Below are 22,892 nucleotides of genomic sequence, written 5' to 3' on the forward strand. Positions count from 1 at the left end.
TTTCCTTAGGGTGAATTGTCACAATCAAAGTTTTATGAATATGTAGAAATGCTCTTAGGAGAAAGGTCCAATCTGTGTTCTGCTCTGAAGCCTAGCACTAATCCCAGTCAGTACAGTGGCAGGGCTTACTGTGAACAGCTTAAGGTTCAAACATCAGTAGTAAAAAAATAAAACCCCAGTGCCTTGGGTGGGAAAGAGAACTGTTTTCTGAAGGATAATCTGTGCATGCTTCAGAAAACACTTAGGGTAGCTTTGAACCTTCAGAGTATTGTGACACAAACTGATTTTCTAAAGCAGATTATTTCTGTTAGTTTGAGTGAATGACAAAGTTAGTTGTGTATTCTAGAGGATGATTCAAACCTTATAAAGGGTGCTACGTCTCTTATTTTTCAGAGTGCTTTGCTCTGCAAAAGACTTACAGTTCCCAGGTCAATAATGAAACAATCTCCTTTGTTGAAGCTGGTCCAAGCCAGGGGGACTTCTGTGGCTCTTACAACTCTCCGTCCCTTGATATGCAGAAGCCTCTGGGCACTCAGATCATTAGTAACAACATGATTAAATCCAGAGGCAACACCACCTGCCTGAATAAAACAAAACAAAGCAGCAGGATTTATTTCTGCTTGATTGGTGTCCACTTACCATTTTGATACAGATGAGGAGCTAGGAAGAATAAAAAAAAAACAACCAAACAACACTTTACACATGGAGAGGTGAGACAAAGTAACATACTAAAAGCAGCACTGGTGAACACTGCTGCTGCTGAACTCTCAGGTGTGACCTTTTATTTGAAGGAGCAGACATCACTTTGCTTCAAAAGATTTTCAGATGAATGGGGAAAGGGAAGACATATACAGCACACTTTGTCATCATCCAGAAGATGAGGTAATACTGAACCACAGTTCTGACAAAATAGATTTCCAAACAACTGAGGAAAAGCAGAGGAATGTGCCTCTAAGTTTTCCCTCAATTTCCTTCAATCTCAGAGGTCTTTGTGGCTTTAGTGCCTAATTATGTGCACAGAGATCCACAGCAGCTCTCTGATCTTCTGAAATTAGTATCTGCAACTCAGGAGGCAACCTAGCAAGGAGCATCAAACAGGAAAGTGAGACTAAAGTGTTGGTTGACAACCTATTAAGTGTAAATACCAGCATCACTTTTTCTTGTAAAAGCTGTCTTGGCTGTCTGCCTCTGTGAGGCAGTGCTCTCCATTCCTCCAGGAGACCCAGACCTTGGGTTGGACTTGAACCATATTTTTTCTAATATACAAAGAAAACAGTAAGATGGTGGGCAGATTGCTGCCAAGCTCTCTTACAAGATGGCTCCAAGAGCTCCTACTACAGGGAGATTCTCTGGAGAGAGAGTACTTTTTCCTTTAAAACAAATGCCACTTCTGGAAGTAACACAAGAGAAAGCTGACACTACAGCTTTTTACAATATAAAGTTTTCATTAAAAGTATTTGGGAGGCTTTTTCATCTACCTCAAAGAAAAAAACCAAACCAACCAACCAACCTGCAGTAGGACTGCAAAAGCACCATTTTTATAGACTGAAATGAGCTTTTGGTCTTTTCCACTTCATTCATGTTTCTAACTACTAAGCACATTGGCTTCTGCAACACAGCACTTCTATGTTTGCGCTTCCCAAACATGGAGAGTCCCTACTGTGAACTTCCTTAGACACCCAATTATGGAATCTCAGGATAACTTGATTTTGGAGAAGGAAAAAAACCAAATACATTGGGAAATGTTTGCACATATCAGATGTAAACAAACTGCTTCTTTCTGCAAAAGTACTGAGACTGCTATAGTTTAAGTAAGGTAGTTCAGACCTAAACCCACAAAGCATTAAGAAATAACTTAAACTTTTCCATTCATGAAGCAAAATGCTTGGTTTTACATGGGGGACAATGATACATATCTTTTTAGAATACATTTTGACAGCTAGCTCTTTACCTTGTATTTGATTCCTCCTTTGAAGTAGCCCACAAATTCAGTAGACTCATATCCTTGAATTTCTCTACTCTGGACAGGCTTTCCTCCTAAGTAGTCATCCATTTGAACAGCAAAGATAGCTGCAGCTGTGCTTTCATCCTGGGTACATTCTTTCCCTGAAACAAGATGAAATAGTATGCCTATAAAGTACTAACACAACCTTGAATTCTGTTGGAGAAGTTTGTTGTGACAACCAGGCAATGCCTTCAGCAGGTTGTACAGCCTATGTTGCAGCAAAGCAAAGATCATAATCATGTTCATCACCAAATGCATGACTACCCAGAGCATTTCTTAGCTACTTGTAGAACTGCCTTCAGAAGCAAAAAGAGCGAAAAGTAGCCAAATTTGTCTTCTCTCAGCCTCTTTGAACAAGAAGAGACTATTTTAATTAAGTGGAATCAGCACGGCAAGGGTCTGCAGTAATGATTTTTGGACTTTGAGTTGAAGTGCAAAGACAAAGGAAGGTCATGTTAAAGGACCAATTAGATGGTAAAGCATGCATTTATGCTAAAATCAGCTCACCCAGCTGTCAAGTTAAAATAATTCAAAAGCAGTCCTCCTGACATAATGCAAGCAAGGGTATTTTGCTTAGGTATCTTTTATTAGATTGCCTAGTACAGCTGGGAGAAAGAAAAGCAGCTTTTGGGCTGAGGTATTTGCTTCATGAGGTCATACTTTGTTTTGTACCTTCCAGAGATTAGCCTCTTCCTAGGACTGTGGCAAAATGGCCCCCCTTACATAGTGTTTTAATAGCTTAACCACACTGCAAAGTAGGCTGCACATTGAAACCAAACATTTAGCATGGACCCATACATTTTTAACAATAATTTTCAGCAGTTTGATTGTTTCAGGAAGAGCACAAGTAAGATTGAGTCTCAAAAACAGAGGTTTCTCAAGAACTCTTGAATAGTAAGCAAAAATGAGTTTTTTCAGTTAGTTTTTGTTTTCTCTTTCTGAAGAAGAGAAATTTGCTGGTACACAAGCAACAGCTCTCAAGAGCAGCTTTTCACCATTTCTTTGCTTCTAGGTGATTGAGTGGAAAAACAGCATAGAGCTCCAGGCAGTCTGGGCAGAGGTACCTCTCTCAGGCTGTGGGAGAAGGGAGAGTATGTAGAGAGGTGTTAATGTCACCTCACAGTGTAGCGAGTCACTGGTGTCACCAGAAGCTTGTTGGTAAGGTAACAGGAAAGAATAAAGCAGGAGAAGGAGAATAGGGATGCCTAAGGGTATTACTAACCTAGCTCCTCTGTTAGGGAGAATGAGTCTTCTACTCACAGCCCCTCTGTGCAAATACCACAGGATTACCCCCCTCTGCCCACCAACAACTGTGCTTCTCTCCACAGCAGTGTCACCACTGCCACCATCATGGCTTTTGCGCTGGTGCAAGGGAAGCCTGCAGAAAGCAGCAAGGATAACACAGGGAAAGGATCTAAAGAACAGTCAAGGTATGGGGAAAAGGAGAGCACAAGGCTTATGCAAAGCTACTAAAAGAAAGATACAGCCCAAGAGCCTCTGAGGTCCCCATCATTCAGTGACAGCAGAACTTGCTACACGGCAATATGCTTTCTCAGACCAGGACACTACCCTTAAAATTGGTAGTAAAGTTTTCTGGGGGGTTGTTTGTGGGATTTGTTTGTTTTGCTGTTTGTTTGGAGGGTTGTTTTATAAAAAGGGTTATTTATGTCAATTAGGACCTGATCCTTCAGATTTATTGCCTGCAATTACACAATAGGGTCCAGAGTCAAAGAGAAATGGTTTGGGAAGAGCATTAAAGATAAGAACCACTACTGGTCTCAGTCTTATAGCTGCTATGCAGTAAAATACTCAGTGGAACATTGTTAAATGAGAAATTGAGCATCAATCCAAGTATAGGTTATTCAGATTTGTGTCAAAAACAGATTTACCTCAATCTAAGGCACAAAAAGCAATAAATAAGCCAGAACATATAAGAAAAGGGGAAAAAATTAATTACCAGACTAGGTCTTGGTTCACACACTGGATCATATCACTTAATCTCTACTTTAAAAACACCATGCATAATTTTAAAGATTCTAAGTGAGGTATAGCCAACCTTACTCCCACAAGTAGCTTCATAATGGCATGGTGCCTGCTGTTTCCACTAGCGAGTTTCGAGTTGAGACAACTCCTTTTGCATTAGTAGGTTAGCTACTGAGACCTCCCTCAAGTGCCAGTGCAGACACCCAAGCCAAGATCTCTCAAAAATAAAAATGGATACAGCTACCACAGCACAGAGCTAGCTCATTCAGAAATTATCTGACCTGGGCAGCAAATCACCACATGTGAGATACTTGGTATAACATTGGCTTTCACATAAGAAACTTTGGACCAATGGAACAACTGTTTAACCCTAGAATGCTAGTCACAGCACAAAACTGGCAGCACATGAAGGTCCCAAACTATCCTCCTACGGTCTAGACCTTCTAATCTCTCGATTATTAGGAGGAAGTCTGTCACTCTATAATATGAAAACTCAATGTTCTACTTTTATTCTGAATTTGGGGTCACTTTTGATGAAATGTGCTCAGACTCAGAGCCCATCAAATGAGGCCCACACAATAATGCATGCCACACATGACAAGCGGGACTGTGTCACCTAATGGCATGGCCATTTTAAGTATCAAAGGCTAAAGTCACCAGGATTCCCATTAATTTATTTTCACAAGAGTTCTTTCCATCCCAGAATCTGACTGATAACTAACTGTTCAGAGAAAGTTTATGGGAAGTCTTCAGAAAGACCCTGCTGAAGTTTTCCTGGCCCACAGGTTATACAACCTTCGAGAGTAAAGTCTGATGCACCTAACAGTGATGCAAATCAGTCAGCAAAACCACCAAAATTATTCAGAGTCTTGCCCCAGCTGTGACCACATTTCTGCCCTTCTGCATACACTTTGCATGAAGTTCTGGTCTCTTGTTGCTATTAAGCTTGCAGAAGTATTTGAGAATCACTTCCCCACTACTGGAGTCCCTTGCAAGCAGGAAGGGATTCCCCAGCAGTTAGCCACCCTGCTGCCAACCTGCCAGCTGTGCAAGAGCAACATGTGCAATTACCTGAAGCCATTTACAATACGTGGACATCACATCAGCATGGGATGTGCATTAGCATGTACAACTAAAGCTCTTTATCCAACAACAAGGAGGTTTTAATTAGTGCAAACAGTAGTCACTGTTTGGATTTCATTTCCAGTTGCCAAGAGCCCTCACATCTTTCCCTGGGAAGCATTTACTCTACCTGAACTACTACATAAACTTCTTATCCAAGGTCTAAACAGTCAAGCTATTATTTAGCAGTACTGTTGACAAGAAAACATCTGCTAGAAATTAATCTATGATTATTCTCTTGTCAGAGACAGAAATTGTCCCACATGCCAGCTGGATAACTCATAACACATGCAAAACTAAACGAGCTTCAAACATATACGCAGAAACAATCCCAGCTTTACCTGCTGTCCTTTTCCAATGCACCCAAAAGCACACCAAGAACCACAGCAACTCAAACACATTAGTGTTAACACACACTGACCTGTCTTTATGCCCATTCACTAACATAATTGTCTACAAACACAACATTTTTGGTGGTGGAACTTCAGGCAGCTCTGCAGCAACCACTATGGTCAGATGATTTGGTGACCAGACAGGAAGTCTCAAGAAACTTCCAAAAGATGAGGAAGCCACCTAAAGTGCATCCTTATGCCGGACTTGTAGTTTACTGCAGACACTGTGTTAGTTGAGGTTGAAAGCAAGAGACACCAGCCCAATTCCACTGTTCCCAGTTGCTTTTACACAGCTCTACGACTGAAGAGCTTTTACAGAAACCTAGCAATTCTGCCTCCAGTCTCTGTATCATCAGAAAGCAAATTAATACAGCTGAAAAAAAGGGCAACATCAGGACACAAAGCAGTGCAACAATGCCACAGGGAGATGGCCGAGATTAAATTTTGTTGCTAGCGGAAACAAAAGAAAGAAAACTCATCTGAAGGAAAGCAGGATTTCACTTGGTAGCCTCGATTGGATGCAGCCAAGATTCGACTTCAACCCTTCACCACTCTTGCAAACTAACATCGCAAAGCAAGCCAATGTCCACCTTTCTCGGGGCCAGCGCAGCCCCGAGAACCTTCAGCCAGTGCAGTACCCCCATCGCTCCGCTGCCTACCGAGCCAGTAGTGCAGGCGGTAAGCGGCGTCGGCGCCGCGGCGGACGGTGCGCAGCACCAGGTACGCATCCCCCACGAAGAAGTCTCCGTGGCGGCTGGGCGGCACCGGCACCAGCTCCAGCTGCTCGACCCGCCACACCTGCAGCCCGCTCTGCCGCCCGGCATCGGCAAACACCGACGGGAGCCGGTCGGGAGCCATGGTAAAGAGAGAGACGAAAAGCGTCAACCCCGGTGGCTCCCCCAGCACCGCCTTTATAGTGCCGGGTCCGGCCCCTCGGGCGGAGCGCGGCTGGCCCTGCCCGGCAGCCGCCCCGGGTGGGGAGCTCGGGGAGAGGATGCGCCACCGCTCCTCGGCTGCCGCGGGCGGGCCCGGGGCGGGCTGGGTGAGGCTCTGTTTATCGTCTGGGTTCGAACACGTCTACAAAACTCACCGGCACGCCTTGTCTTGCTGTGCCACATAAAGCCCTCGTAGAGGGGGCTACAATAATCAGCCTCCTTGCCTGCAAATGGGCCATTTCTCACGTTTCTAAAGTGAGGAAGAAAAGTCAGAAGAAAGCAACACACAGCCGGCCTATAGAATCGCAGAACTGTTTCAGTTGAAAAAGACTTTTAAGATCATCGAGTCCAACCATCAACCTAACATGACTATGCCCATTAAGCCATGTCCCAACGTGCCATGTCCACACACTTCTTGAACAACTCCAGGGATGGTGACTGCACCATCTCCCTGGTCAACCTATTCCAATGCCTGATAGCATGTACTATCCCAATAAATACTGGTGTTACCCTGCTGTGCCTGTTGCTCATACAATTATAACATCTGTCTTGGGTTTGCAAACTGCTTGTATCAGAACACATTTTCCTAGCTTGCCCTCAGTCTTGGGTTACTTTTCTACCCCAGATTGGAGTGGCAGAGCACAGCTCTCATCCTCCATCCAGTGAGTTTGTTCTGTTTGTCCAATATTGCCAGGAATCTTGTTTACTTGGGGCCTACAGGAAGGCTGGGGAAGGACTTCTCAGGATCTCAGGTAGTGATAGGACTAGGGGGAATGGAATGAAGCTGGAGGTGGGGAGATTCAGGCTAGATGTGAGGAGGAGGTTCTTCACCATGAGAGTGGTGAAACCCTGGAATGGGTTGTCCAGGGAGGTGGTCGAGGCCCCATCCCTGGGGGTGTTTAAGAGCAGGCTGGATGAGGCTGTGGCCAGCCTGATCTAGTGTGGGGTGTCCCTGCCCATGGCAGGGGGGTTGGAACTAGATGATCCTTGTGGTCCCTTCCAACCCTGAATGAAACTATGAAACTATGAAACTATGAAAAGTCTTGTGAGGTTGTTGGGATTTTTTGTTTTGTTTTGGGTTGAGTTTTGGTCGGTTGGGTGGTTGAGTTCTTTGTTTTTAAGACTCCAGATGAAGCCCAGAATTTGTGAACATTTCCCTTCCTCTGAACATGGAAAGTATCATGCTGGTGTTTTGCCAAATCCAAACAGCAACAATCCAAAAGGATTAAACTCACTTTCTACCTGTCCTTTATGAATGGTTGGTATGTCATCCTGGCAGGTCATTGCAACACAAAAATTAGGCCAAATCACTGCTTTTATCTGATATGCATAGGAGGCAGATTAGTCTGGATGGGATAGAGATAGGTACACCTCAAGCTGTTGATATATCAAAGGATACATTTCAGAGAAGGTTATGTTTAGGTCTATTACCTTAATTAATCCACCTGGATTAATTCTGAGGCTTGTGATTTCCCTGCCAGTTTGGTTTAGCAAGTTAGTACAAGCAGGGTGCCGTTATCCATCCATGGGCAAATCAAGACTACCTCATTGTAGAAGGACAGGCAGTGCTGAATGTAACAGAGCAGCTGGAGAGCATCTGCCCTGGCAAAAACATTAAAAAGCACATCTAAGAAATCATCCCTGCCTTCTTTTCATACTGTCTGGTGTAGAGATTAGCTATTGAGGGAAATGATGCCATCACACAGTGCCACTACTTCCTCCTGTTTTGGTGAGCATCCCGTCACCAGCTTGCCAGACAGAGGCAAGCTCTGTCAGCACTGTTTAAAAAAGGAACCTGTGGGTGTTCTGCTTTGTCCAAGGTCCAGCTGGGCATGTTACAATTCACCTCCACCAGTTCAAAGCCACACATGTCATCCCTCATTCTGCCAGGCCTGCAGGCTTGGTGAGGCTGAGCCTGCTTGATAAAGCACTACACCTCCACAATAACATACTTTTCTCCAGACTGTTCACCATGTGAAGAAGGAAAAAAAAAGTTAGGAAGAACAGCCAAAAAATTCCAGTAGTTCCAGTTTCAATATGGTTGGTACCAGATGTGTTGAAATGTTCATATGCGGTTTCTCAGATTTACCCTTCCATTTATGCCAGTTGTTCTTCTTTTCACTTTTACTCACTTAATTACACCAAACAGTTTTTCTCTTTGTCATTGCATAACTTTTTACATTCTTTGTGTTAGTTAGCTTTAGACAGTGCAGGTAGAACTTACCACACACTCTCTAAGTTTTGCTGAAGTTGGCAAGTGGCATTCACTTTGGAAGTCTGCCAGGTTTTGTCCATACTTGAGCCAAACTAGCCTGGCGTTATGCAGCGTCGTGTTTACTACCTGTTCTGCCCCTCTTGCCAAGATAAGAGTGCTTGTGCACACACTGCAGGGAGCCAGCTGAGTCAAATTGATATCTCTTTATTCCACCTTTACATTTTCAACTGACAGACCAAATACTATTCTCAGTTGTCCACCTTGCTTGTCATAAGATGCACGCTAACGCTGTTTGTCCAGCATTGTCTGTGCCCAGTATCACACACCTACAGACAACGGTTCAAGGCACAAGTTCAACTGTTTTTGTCTTGGGGTCTGCGATACTACTCTGACACAACAATGTTAGTACTGACAGCAAAGTTTTCTCATGCTCAGGTTTGTCTTCCTAGGATGACATACTTATGTGATGATTTACTGGCTGCTAGCAAAAAAACCCCATGGGTTGAAGTTTGTATCCAGTGTGCCAGGATATTCGTTAGTACTCTTCAACATTACATTTATCTGTTGACAAATCTTGCTTTTGAAATCTCACTTTTGAAATCTGTCCTCTCTTTTGCCTTGATCCATTTCCATATATTTTTTTTTTTTGGTAGCAAAAATAGGCACTGACATTGGTAACATTACACAGCCTCCCAGAACATTTTAAATAATCAAAAGGTTTCTAAGATGCAGTTATTGGAAAGTGAAATTTTGGAGGAGGGGGGAGGGAAAGAAAAGAGAGAGAGAGAGAGAGGTATCCTAGGAATTGTACATTCATAAATAATATTATTGCTTTAATGTGCTTTTGTATGTTGTTTGGAGTAGTAATGGAAGTGGAGGGTACTACAAAGCAACATATTTTTTGTTACTTGCATGTCCTGGGTCAAATTGTAATTACTGCACTCATTAGATATTGTGCTGTAATGGAATTTCAGAGTACCTTAACATTTCATAGTATCATAGTATCAGTCAGGGTTGGAAGGGACCACAAAGATCATCTAGTTCCAACCCCCCTGTCATGGGCAGGGACACCCCACACTAAATCATGCTGGCCACAGCCTCATCCAGCCTGGGCTTAAACACCTCCAGGGATGGGGCCTCAGCCACCTCCCTGGACAACCCATTCCAGGGCTTCACCACTCTCATGGTGAAGAACCTCCTCCTCACATCCAGCCTGAATCTCCCCACCTCCAGCTTCATTCCATTCCCCCTAGTCCTATCACTGCCTGAGATCCTGAGAAGTCCCTCCCCAGCCTTCCTGTAGGCCCCCTTCAGATACTGGAAGGCCACAATGAGGTCACCTCAGAGCCTTCTCTTCTCCAGACTGAATAGCCCCAATTCCTTCAGTCTGTCCTCATAGGAGAGGTGCTCCAGCCCTCTGATCATCCTTGTGGCCCTTCTGTTCTATTATCCTATGATCGTATTTTGCTGATAAACTATGGCCTTCTCAGAAGTATAGCAAAGGCTGTGGTGCTGTTATAGCTTGGGGTAACAAAGGGAAATAATTTTGCCTCACTCCCTTTCCCCAGTGAGAAAGGGGATATGGCAATGGGGTGCTGCTTCAGACCAGGAGGACAGTCACAGAGTGAAAATCCATGGAATCCTACCTGCCTGACTGTACCTTTTGAGATATGGCCATCTTTAAATGCCTGCATTTTTCCAAGTTCTTAGTGCAATTATCTAACAAGTTACACAGGATCATCAAAAGATGTTCCTGCTCCTCACTGAGTCATTAAAAACAGCAGAGATTCAAACTTGCATTGAGTTTAAAGCTTTGGTATGAGAATTCAAAGATGTTTGAAAACCTTTGCCATTTAATTTTACGAAATTACTTTCAAAGCCTTTTTCTTATATTGATGAAGAGATCTTTTTCACTTAAAGTATGCTGTCTTACACTGCATATATGCAGGGTATGGGTGTATGTATACATGTGAAAAAACAGAATGCAATGTACTGAGTTCTGATTTTACACGAGGCTGGTGAGAGGCCTTGAGCACAAGCCCTATGAGGAGAGGCTGAGGGAGCTGGGATTGTTTAGCCTGGAGAAGAGGAGGCTCAGGGCAGACCTCATTGCTGTCTACAACTACCTGAAGGGTGGTTGTAGCCAGGAGGGGGTTGGTCTCTTCTCCCAGGCAACCAGCACCAGAACAAGGGGACACAGTCTCAAGCTGCGCCAGGGGAAGTTTAGGCTCGAGGTGAGGAGAAAGTTCTTCACTGAGAGAGTCCTTAGCCATTGGAATGTGCTGCCCTAGGAGGTGGTGGAGTCACCATCCCTGGAGGTGTTCAAGAGGGGATTGGACATGGCACTTGGTGCCATGGTCTAGTCATGAGGTCTGTGGTGACAGGTTGGACCTGATGATCTTTGAGGTCTCTTCCAACCTTGGTGATTCTGTGAAATCAAGGTGGTGGTTCCAGGTGATGCACACAAGGAGCTCAGAAGCTGAGCTCCAGCATCTCTCTCAGTAGGAATAACTTTCAGTATTGTCTACATTTAAGGAGCAAGACAGGCTCTCTTTACCCCTTATCAAAGGAGTTAAAGAAAAATACTCCACACAGGATTAGAGAGAACTACTAAATGCAAATACTATTTGTAACTAAATACAACCTTACATAGCATGTAAAATACACAAAATCCATAGTCCGCCTCAGCCATGGTTATCCAAAAATCTCCTTAGGCCAAAGCCTTCTCCAAACCTCCATCAAACCAGGCCAAAACCCCACGCCACAAATGCCCCCCTTCCCCATGCCCCACTGCCCCCCCAAGCTAGGCCAGAATTGGCAGCTTTGCCAGGCCTCAAACCTCTTCCACAAGGCAATAACCCACCGCATGTTCCCAGGAGCAGAGAGAGAAGGGAAAGGGGAGAAACGGACTCTGCAGCCAGTTTATATAGACATTGCAGAATTATGGGATCCGATAACAAAGTTACAATTTCCTGGGTCCATCTCGTCCCTCCTGGAGGATCTGAAGGAACTCTGTTGTTCTTAAAGGCATCCAGCCTCAAACCAAAACAAGTGTGGATCATGCAAGGTTTAAGTCCTTCTACAAGGCTGATGCTCTGTGCTGCATTACAGTTCCAGGAACTAACAATGGAAGTCATGAAAAAGGAATGTGAGGAGAGAATATTTTCATATGTCACAAGTGTTTCCTTCTACAGAGCTTATTTTTTCTTCACCACACAGGCCAAGCACTCTCTTCAACTCTATGACCCTGCTTCAACAATGGGATTACAGATGTTTGGCTTTTCCTCCAGTTTCATATTGCACAGTTTTCTGTACACAGTACATGTGTCAAAAGAACGCTCTTGTCCAAACAGATGGAGTGGACAGCCCCTGTTCTCATCTGTTCTGTTGCTGAATTACAAATCAATAGTTATTTCAGATTTGCCTCACAGTTCACAGAGCTAAGCTAATTTTTTATCTCAAATATAGTTCTAACAAAAAAAAGAAATTAAAAAATATTTTAAAATCACTGAAGCTGAACAGGAGAAGAATTAGACAATACAGATTTAAAAGCCAAATTATCAGAGCCAGAGTATAAAATGATGTTACCACTTGCTAATTTTCTCCATTCTCTCATCATCTCTGAAACCCTTCTGCTCAGTAGCCCAGCTTCAACAGCAGAAGCCTTAGCAAAGCCAGAACCTGCCTGCTATGGGAATAAATCCTGCTGTTCCCTATAGATTCATGACTCAGTAAGTCTCACCAAAATCATCCCACTGATCCTTAAGTTTGCTTCCTTATATTTAGATACGGTTTGGTGAGGAAAATCTCCAGCTCTTTGCAAAGAGTCCAAGTTTTCAATGAATCATTGCAGAACAAGGGGACACAGTCTCAAGCTGCACCAGGGGAAGTTTAGGCTCAAGGTGAGGAGAAAGTTCTTTACCGAGAGAGTCATTAGTCATTGGAATGGGCTGCCCAGGGAGGTGGTGGAGTCACCATCCCTGGAGGTGTTCAAGAGGAGATTGGATGTGGCACTTGGTGCCATGGTCTAGTCATGGGTCTGTGGTGACAGGTTGGACTTGATGATCCTCGAGTTCTCTTCCAACCTTGGTGATACTGTGATACTGTGGTACTGTGATACTGTGATACTGTGATACTGTGATACTGTGAATCTTGGTTGGAAAAAAAAAAAAGGAAAGGCCTTTCTTAATTAAGAAAGATTCAGAGGTATAAGCCACAACTATTACTCAGAAAGTCACATTAACACAAAGCCACTTCACATCAGTTGAAACTTTGGTTATTGCTACAAAACTTCTTTCATTGTCTTTTTGTAAGTTTTCCCAGTACCGGTGGGTTTCAGCTGCACCCTGCTTTGTGAAGCAAAATGCCTCATGAAAAATGGTTGGTTCCATTCATGTCATGCACATGGTACTCTGAACATTATACCCTGTCATAACACAAAAGTCAGTATCAGCTGATTGCTCCAGATCAACCTTTTGCTTTGCACAAGGGGCAGTGAGTGTATCAGATCATGATGGTTTTCCATTATGAAAGATGAAGTGACATCATTTTATCTTACAGAGGATGGAAAGAAGTAGGAAGTTAAACCCTGATAGATTGATTGATTGGGTCTTTCTTGATCAGCCCTTCCAGATTAAGTGAGGAGTTTAGCAGATCTCAACACTTTCTGAAGAAGATCAAAGGCATCCATAAATTTGTTTCTCCATCAGGGTCACCAGACTCTTCCTTTTCTCGGCAATATAGAAAGTATACTAATTCACAAAAAAGCAGCTGACATCTGCAAATCTGCTGGAGAAGCTTCTAAAATAGTTACCTGTTGGTAATGTATGTTCAAGATGAGGTCTTGATGTTGCTCAAGAGGTCTGCCGAAAGATCTATTTTAAATCAAAGCATGGGACTGATTCCTCTTTCAAGAGTCTGAGACGTAGCTACGGGAAAAGACGCTGACCTCTCTTTTCTGGTTAGCTGTATGCACAGAAAGCATGAAGGTGCCTTGGCATTAAATGTGTACTGTCAACACAACATTTATTTCAGTGCTGATTTCATAAGTCTAAGTGACAAGGGAAAGCATGGAACAGTACTTTAGGTTAGTATATTAGGGTTTTTGCCACTAATTAGGAACAAACTTTTGTCATGAGAAAGTCTGAAGAACCCACATTTCCTATTAGCTCAGGTCTGATTAGCAAATCCTGCAACTACCTCAGCCCCAGACTCCAAGGGAAAAAATATAATCTTGTGAGAATCAACACATTTTCTTGTTTTAAGGAGCCTATTATTCTAGAGAAGGCATATCCTCAGGGATGCAAGTGTATCACCACTGCAGAGCCTGTTCTCCCGAGTCCTATTCCAATTTGTTAGTCCACTGAAAAAGGGCAGATAGCTGATAAAGTACTGTGAGATAAAATGCATAATTGATAGGAGACAGTGAAGCGCACATCTTATTTACAGACTCAATTCTAGTTAGGATTAGGATCGATTCCCAGAGTAAATCCTCTAACTGTAAAAAAATGGAGTTATGTATATCTCCAACATTTATCATCCCTTTACTTCCCCTCTATCAATAATGCTATGAACATGGACTGTGTGCTTGACATTGCAGATCTGGATAGTCCAGCTCTTCCTAGATTCAAGAGAAACTTTTTCCTCATTCCATGTAAGGTTGCCAACATTATGTGATTACACAGCCTCTGTGTATTTGGGCTCATGTTTCACACAGGGCATGCCAGCCAGCTTTCAGACATGATCAGAAGGAGAGGAGCATATGTATATATTATTTGAAGTACACCAGGCCATTATATTCCCTTTCCTTCTTTGCCCTTTCCACAAGGCCAGAAAGTTTTCTCTGTTGGGAAAAGAAAAACCTCTCTGGTGTCCTTGGAATGTCTCTGTTTCTAGTTATTTTCCCTAGTAATGCTGTTTGTTATTTACTTTCAAAGGTACATAACTATAATCAAGGACAATTATCCTCTCAGGAAAACATGCACGGGAATGCAACTTTTTATGGCTCCATGTTTTGACTTTCCACCGGCTGCCAGGCGATTGCTGTTTTCCTGTCCATCTCTTGAGATGAACATTGAAGGAGTACAACCACTACTTAGTTACTACCTTCTTCAACTGTGTAGGAAGCAAGTGAAAATAAACTGTTCCTCTTTACAAAGCAGAAGATGACAGGTAAAGCATCAGCTGAGGAACATGCTATTACACATTAGTTTATTCTGCTAAGTATAATTTTAGTACAACCTACATCACAGGCACTTCCTTGTTTTATTTTTCCAACTAAGAAAAGGCCTCTGTGGAGGAAAAGTGCACTTCAATGTTTATAAAGCTTTATGTTTTAAACAGTTACAGAGTAGACCTTGTGTGTTTCACACGCTGCCTGTTGGTTTGTAACTTGAGGAAATCCCATGGTACTAAAACTAAATTGGCCCTTTATGAAAGGAACCGTGTGCAGGCATCCTGAAGCAACAGCAGCCTTTCCAGCTCCATGCCACCCACTGCCTTCTCCAAGCCCCTCTCCCCACAGCTAGCTACCCTCCTCCTCTCCAGTCTCCTCTTTGCTTCTTGTCACAGTTGAACTTGTGCCTTCAATATGGTGTGCACAAAATTCAGCCAGAATATTCCTAGAACTTCCTGAGCTGTTCCAGTAGTTCGTGGCACGGTGAAAGAGGGTATTAGTCTTATCTAATTGAGAAGAGGCATCCCACAACAGTTTTCATTTAGGCTCCACTCCTTTATTCAGCATTACACAGCTCTCCTATGTGCCTTTTGAGAGGCAATTAGAGCCTTTTAAAAACAGGCTCTTTTACAACAAATTAATATTTTTCTTCCTCATTTGAACTCAGCAGCACAGTGCTAGAGCAAACTGCAGTGGTGTTGTTAAGGTAACAAAATTACCATACTGCTAGCACCAAAAGCAATGTTTAATGGAGCAGAGAATTATCTGGCACAAAATTATTCCTTACATTTTTTTTTCCAGCCTGTTAATTTTAATTGTGGTCAAGATGAGAGATTTTATTGCAAACAAACCTGCTACCTTTACCAGTTTTTTTTTAAATCAGGGCTCAGAAAGATCTTAATCAGTTACTAATAATTCTTTAAGCTTCAGCCTGCCAGTCTATTGTTTGTCAGATTGGCTGTTTTGTGTCTTTTTATGATTCTGTTCCACAGGAAAGGCACAAAAATCTGTTATTTCAAAGGCTTAGTGTGACAAAGATATTAACACTTTCAGCCCAACCAGTATGATCCTGGGACCATTTCAGTACCTAAAATTTGCTGACCATCTGAGTATTCTGTGTGTATGTGCCTAACTTTTCAAACATATGGGTTTGTGGTGCAGGGTGGATATAGAGAAGTGACTTTTAGCTGAACTAAGTTGGACTTGATGATCTTGAAGGGTCTTTTCCAAGCTAAATAATTTTATGGTTCTATGGTTCTAATTTGGGCATAAATTTGTGGCAAATAAAATGTAAAGAAGGTTACAGAAATGTTGGCAGATATTAGATCAGAATCAGGAGTCCTGTGTAATTCAAATACTGATTTTAATCTGCATGGCAATCAGTCACAGTAGTAGGATCTCAGTTCAAGAAATCACAGGACACATGGCTAACTCTAGCCTAAAGTGCAACAGCTTCAGAGAAACACTGAATTTGAAGTACGTGAGAGAGGGGGAGGGCAGAGGTTGTCCTGAACAGAGACTTGGAGATATTTCTGTTTCATACAGAATTTATGTAGGATAAGTTCTATACATATACAAAATATTATGGATTAATCCTTAGAGAGGCTACTGATTTGTCTTTATCAAATCAGTATGTATGGGTGGTAGCTCTGAACATGCTTGTGTGTACCACTTGCTGCTTCTGGTCTTTGATGAGATCAGGGTATTTATAGTTAACCTTTAACCCTGCTTCTTCCTTTTAGTATTTCAGAAACTATCCACATGGAGTCTCTGCATTTATATACACTTAGACATTTTGATAAAGCAGTTTGAAAGGCCCAATCCAATAGTGCTGCCTAAAACAAAAGAACTTGCTTCAATAAGCCTGTGCCAAAGTACATCACAGTCAGTGGAAAAATACCAACTGACTGGAACAGATTCTACATCAGCAACATTAAACTTCTCATATGCTGGCCTAATAGGTGTCCACTCTGCAGCTGACTGTATGCCCAATGACTGATATCATCAGCAGCAAAATCAGCCACAGTGCAGTCACACACCCACAATGAGAACACAAAAGTAAAAAGGATGAAGAGATTTTGCATGTGTCTCCAACTTCTGAGGCATAAAAACACCACTTCAGACACTCCTTGAAACAAAATTTACACTCCACTTTTTCTGAGGCTTAAGAGCTTCGTGAAGCATGTCAAGGGAGACGGAGACCAATGTGAATGGCAAATCTATCTGAGGGGGAATCCCAGGCCCCTTTTGGGCTCTGGAAGAATTTGGATGTGCAACAGAGGGACAAGAGGATGTTAAGGTGGGACCAGCATGGATAGCTGCCACAGCACTCTGCTCAGGTGCTGTGCTTCTAACCTGTGCAACTACGAACCATTGCAATGGGGAATGACATGCCCAGGGGTGTGGGAATTTGGAACCAAGATATCTGTCTTCTCAGTAGAAATAATGCTTTCTGAGCTGTTTCCTAGCAAGGACGTGGTGTTGGAGAAAAAGAAAATGTTCTAGTTCTTCATGGTGTTCTTAAGAGGTATATATTATATAAAGTATAGAGTATATGTCATATAGTGTATGTCATAATTACACCAAAGCAGGTGAACAAACTGGGTCAGTATTTTCAAGGAACTCTTAGGTTCACAAGTCTCAGTTTAGATTCTTAAGATATCTCTTATTATATATGTGGCACCTTAATTTCCTTAAGACCCTTTGTACCCCAGAGACTCCAGCAACTTGCATTCTCCTCACTGCAAAGCAGCCTTGTGGCTTTTTCCTGGCTCCTCTAATGAAAAAGTGAAGTTGCCTAAGCCAGGAAATGAGTGTCGGTAACATGCCTCTGTGTCTCACTCCTCACTGTAAGCAAGCTCAAGGGGCTACCCCCATCCTGTGGGTCAAAACAAAGATATACCTCTGCTATCAACATTTTAAAGATGAGGTGTTGGGCACGGAGGTGAAACACAAGCTTGCTCCTCTTTTCCTCAGGAACACTGGAAATTCAGAACCTGGCATTCAGAAAGCAGGGATTTTCCAGGCAGACTGAGGACTTTACTATTTCCAAACCCAAATTTGGGGAACTCCAAATTTCAAACAAGTGTCTGTAGATGCAATGCAATTTCTCCCTGGCTAGTAGGAAGCTCTAACAAAAAAATAAGCCCTTTTTTAAGGTGAAAAACTTACACAATTTTTTTCCCATTAAGGGTTGCAACTGGGAAATTCTGGAGAAGTGCTCAACTCTACAACAGTGTACAGAGAGCTATGAGATCATTGTTTTTTACAGATGTAGTAAGCTCTCCACACTGTTGTGTAGCTCACTGGCTTTTGGAAATGACAAAACAATCCAATATGCAGTTTTCCTATGCTAAATCACTATCTTGGGTGCGTTTACTGTGCAGATCTAGAGATCTGAGGCCAATTCTAGCTCTGGACATGCTTCCAAATTTCTCAATAATGCAGACCATGATTGAAAAGTGCTTCCCCCTGCCACACTCAGCATCACTACATGGTGTTTGCAAAAGGAATTGAAACTACCTTTCAGCAATCACTCCTGTAGCAATTTGAGTCAAGAGCACAGCAACTGTTCCTATCCTGTGAAGAGGAAGTGTGGAAAGGGTTTGGTTTGGCACACACTGCTGATCATCAGCTCTGGCATGGAGAGGGCAGGGAGTTTCCAAAATGTGAATATTCTAATGTGGACATACCAATGAATTGCCTTGGGCAGTGCTGTATAATTTTCTTCTAAAGGCTGAAATAAAGACATGTTCCTCAAGAAATTATCCTTCCAGACTCCATCAAAGTCAACAAGAGCTGGAAACACAATTATATTCTGTCCAGAGAAGGGGAACAACAAAGCTGAGGAGGGGTTTGGAGCACAAGCCCTATGAGGAGAGGCTGAGGGAGCTGGGGTTGCTTAGTCTGGAGAAGAGGAGGCTCAGGGCAGACTTTATTGCTGTCTACAACTACCTGAAGGGAGGTTGTAGCCAGGTGCATGCTGGTTTCTTCTCCCAAGCAACCACCAACAGAACAAGAGGACACAGTCTCAAGCTGCCCCAGGTTTAGGCTGAATGTTAGGAAGAAGTTCTTTATAGAAAGAGTGATTGGAATGGGCCTGCCCAGAGTGGTGGAGTCACCATCACTGGAGGTGTTTAGGAAGAGACTGGACGGGGTGCTTGGTGCCATGTTTTAGTTGATTAGATGGTGTTCGATGATAGGTTGGACTCGATGATCTCAAAGGTCTCTTCCAGCCTGGTTAATTCTATTCTATTCTATTCTATTCTATTCTATTCTATTCTATTCTATTCTATTCTATTCTATTCTACTCTACTTTACTCTACTCTACTCTACTCTACTCTATTCTAAAATCTAAAGGAAAGTGAGAGTTCCCCTGGGACATGCCACTTGTACCCTCAGGTTCAGCTACTGAGTGATCCAAAACACTCTAAACCCAATGTAAATCAGAAGTAATAATATCAATAACAGTAATAAGGATAAAAAAATAATTTTGTAAATCTTTTGCTGCAGAGAAAAGCAGTAAGTTGTCTTTTAACTTGACTAACCGTTAAATGAAGCAGATTTAGGTGGCTAAGGATTCTTTGGTAGTAGCAGCTGTGGATTCCATTAGCTTTCAGAAGGCTTGTGTGTAAGAAATCTGCTATCAGAGTCCTTCTTTCTTTCTTTTCAGTGCTTCAAGTCCAGGATCTGAAAATGTTAAGCAAACAGCATTTATGAGGACAAACTGTCTAGACTCTAGGATTTGTTAAGCTATGTTTTTCATTAATCAGATAGCACCCAGACATTTATGATCAAGATGACAAGCCAAAAAAATATTCTCCCCCCGCCCCCATCTTGTCGTGACTGTACAGAGAAAGTTGTGGCTTATGTGTGTGCTTTAACTAATGAGTAGTTAATTATTTCCAAATAACCTATCCTTATAAAAAAGTGAAGCTACAGAAACTACACTAATGGGCAGGCATCCCTTTATGGAGTATCCACCATAGCAGGCATGCAGATATGAACTGGGTTGCACAGCATCTATGATGAAGAGAGCAGATACTGGACTTAATTCTGTTGCCTGGGAGTAAACTATGATTACAAGGTTGAAACTGCAGTCTTATCAGCAAACCTACACTGGCAAGCAGGTCCCTGAGCTAATGAGTCATTGGATGAGTGAACTGGTGTATCTTCCCTGATACGGGTCTGTTATTTAGAACTAGGAACCACACTTTGTCTGATATTGAAGCTTGGGGAAAACACTGCTGTTCAGGCTCTAAGCTTCATCCAAGGACACTTCAGCTACATGGCAGTAGAGGCCTTTTACCTCTTACTCCTGCTGTTCACTTACCAACTCTCAATTTCTTTAACTCGATGAATGTTCCTGTTGTCAGGGATTTACCTACGTTTAGATGCTGTGATTTTAACTTTGGATTTAAAGGACCTCTGGAGTAACTTGTTATAAGATTTGGTAAATGAGCTTTGTAATGTACTTGAATTGGAATATATTATTTGAACATCAGGTAAGCCTAGAACCAAGAACACTGAAGTGAACTGCAGAGTAAACTCCACATGTTGGGTTTGGGCAAGGTAAAAAATATACTGGTAAAATTTCTGTTTAAAAAATGCAAGATTTAGGAGATCTGATTAACTGTTTGTTAACTTGTAAACATGTCAAGCTTTTGAGTTGACAGGAATTGGGCTTTTCCATTACCCCAAAGTTCTTTAATTACACAATCCCTATCTCCTGGTCTCAAAATGAGTCCAGTGGCTTCCTTTTGCAATACAGATGAGGAAGATGAACAGAAAGAGAGCACCCTTCTGGAGACAGCAGCTGTGATACTAAAAACACAGGGGATGTAGTTTCTTGGAATAAATATATTGCATGCTTTGGAGCTATTTCCATAGAGTTAGTTATTTGCATTCTTTTTCAAACCTTTCCAGTGAATTTACTTAATCATTAACATACCCTACTGTTGTCTGCCCTACATGAACTTAAGAGCTTTCTGTTGCTGGAGAACTTAGGAGAGGGCTAAAAGGAAGACTGAAACAAAGGGGTCATTTAAACTTAATGACATATAAATTTTAGTAATGTATTCTCGTTGCTTGGAAGCAAAAATGATCTGTGCATTCAAAGTGGATAGAGTTTTAAAAGTGGGCAATGTTTTCTGCCAGCTGCAAGAGGAAATTGTGAGTTTGGCTGCTGGTCACCAAACCACATTTTGAAGAGTCAGATAAGTGCAGGACAAGATACGATATCAGCACTTTGGTCTTAAAACCTTTCTGAGACAGTCTTAAAAGGGTGAGGTTGCTCCATCAGCCCATTTGTGACAAGCAGTTCACATCATTATGTAGATCATTTATAGAAGACTACACTGCTGGGTACATACATTTGACTGATAGTTTTCCCTGATCTTCACAGGTTGAAATGGATTTCACTAGCCAGTTGATTTCTGAGTTACAAGATACAAAATCAATAACCATGATGTTCTGGTGGTATCAGCATCATCTGCATGAATAGCAAGATATGTTTCATAGATTAACTGAACAAGATAATATCAAAATGGTGGGGTAAAGCAGCAGCATGAGAACCCTGTGAAACCAGGGAGGGAACACAAATAGCATGTGAAGTTACATGCTGGAAACTTGATGGTAATCAATGTTTAACTGTGGATTGCTGGGTGTGATACACACCAGAAGATCATAGAAGAAAGAAAACATTCTGTGTTAACAAGTCATGTAGCTTGTTTCCTTTCTCTTAACAGGCCCACTTTTCTGATTTTTTTCCTGGCTGAGTTCTTATTTCCATTTAAGGAAGTATTTCTCATTGGTCTTTATGGTGAAAAAGGGACTCCACATCTATATGAACACAGAAATTGCCTCTTTTTGTGTGTGTAAAATCAAGTCCATACTAATAAAATTTGGGACCAGTGCAGCTAGTCCTTAGGTACAATTTTAGGTACAGTTTTATTTACAGACCTTGCTCTGAGCTTGCTCACTTCCTTTTAAACTCCTGACAATATATCATTAAGGGTTCTTCCCAGGGAACATTTTAGTGGAGAAAAAAAACAGTAGAAATTCTTGTAGAGGCAAGTCCTTAGTTCTGCTGAATTTGAGTCACTTCATAGTCTGTAGGCTACAGCCTGGAAGAACTAAGCAGCCTGAAGTTTCAGTTGGCTAAAAAGTAACAGCACAACATGAATGTTGTGACACCAACCTTTTTTTTTTTTTCTCCCCCATTCCGCTTGTTTTGTTGCTGTTAAAGTCTTGAGGAAGAAAAAAAGAAAGACATATTTATTAAACACATACATTAAAAACATAAACACACACAAAAAAAACCTTAATAAGAAAAAGAAAAATAAGAATTAAAAATAAGAAAACATTTATTAAAAATGAGACATACATATAAAGATGAAGGTTTGTTTAGCAGGCTTTAAGAGAAATCAGCCTCTAATCACCACAATGGAAACATGATCATGTTGAAATAAAGCAAATGTCCTTGAGACAGAATATTACTGGCCAAATTTCTTTTGGCTATAATAACTAACTAGAAGTTTATTTTTAATTACCTTAGGCAAACTCATAAACAGAGAAGTTAAACTACTGCTATAGAAGCTTGGCAAATAAATCACAGTATCACAGTATCACTAAGGTTGGAAGACGCCTCAAAGATCATGAAGTCCAACCTGTCACCACAGACTTCATGACTAAACCATGGCACCAAGTGCCACGTCCAATCCCCACTTGAACACCTCCAGGGATGGTGACTCCACTACCTCCCTGGTCAGCACATTCCTATGGCGAATGACTCTCTCGGTGAAGAACTTTCTCCTCACCTTGAGCCTAAACTTCCCCTGGTGCAGCTTGAGACTGTGTCCTCTTGTTCTGGTGCTGGTTGCCTGGGAGAAGAGACCAACCCCTTCCTGGCTACAACCACCTTTCAGGTAGTTGTAGACAGCAATGAGGTCACCCCTGAGCCTCCTCCTCTCCAGGCTAAACAATCCCAGCTCCCTCAGCCCCTCCTCATAGGGCTTGTGCTCAAGGCCTCTCCCCAGCCTTGTTGCCCTTCTCTGGACACGTTCAA

General features: G+C 42.2%; 1 protein-coding gene across 2 annotated transcripts in view; it reads right to left on the reverse strand.

Moving 5' to 3' along the window:
• SCIN (scinderin) overlaps positions 1-22,892 on the reverse strand; it is a 74,916-nt gene that overhangs the window by 47,515 nt on the left and 4,509 nt on the right. Inside the window, exons 2-5 of one of the 2 annotated variants that reach the window (XM_068152518.1) lie at positions 22,026-22,074; positions 19,375-19,516; positions 1,952-2,106; positions 420-581 (exon numbers count right to left, since the gene is read on the reverse strand). In XM_068152518.1, the coding sequence (XP_068008619.1) occupies positions 420-581; positions 1,952-2,053 (264 nt within the window). In that variant the 5' untranslated portion in view covers positions 2,054-2,106; positions 19,375-19,516; positions 22,026-22,074. Of the gene's footprint in view, positions 1-419; positions 582-1,951; positions 2,107-6,161; positions 6,388-19,374; positions 19,517-22,025; positions 22,075-22,892 lie in introns of those variants that run through there. The other variant, XM_068152517.1, reaches the window with a different exon arrangement.

The sequence above is a fragment of the Melanerpes formicivorus genome, unplaced genomic scaffold (assembly GCF_026170545.1).
Source record: "Melanerpes formicivorus ecotype bairdi unplaced genomic scaffold, bMelFor1.0.p_v2 SCAF_23, whole genome shotgun sequence".
Lineage (NCBI taxonomy): Eukaryota > Metazoa > Chordata > Aves > Piciformes > Picidae > Melanerpes > Melanerpes formicivorus.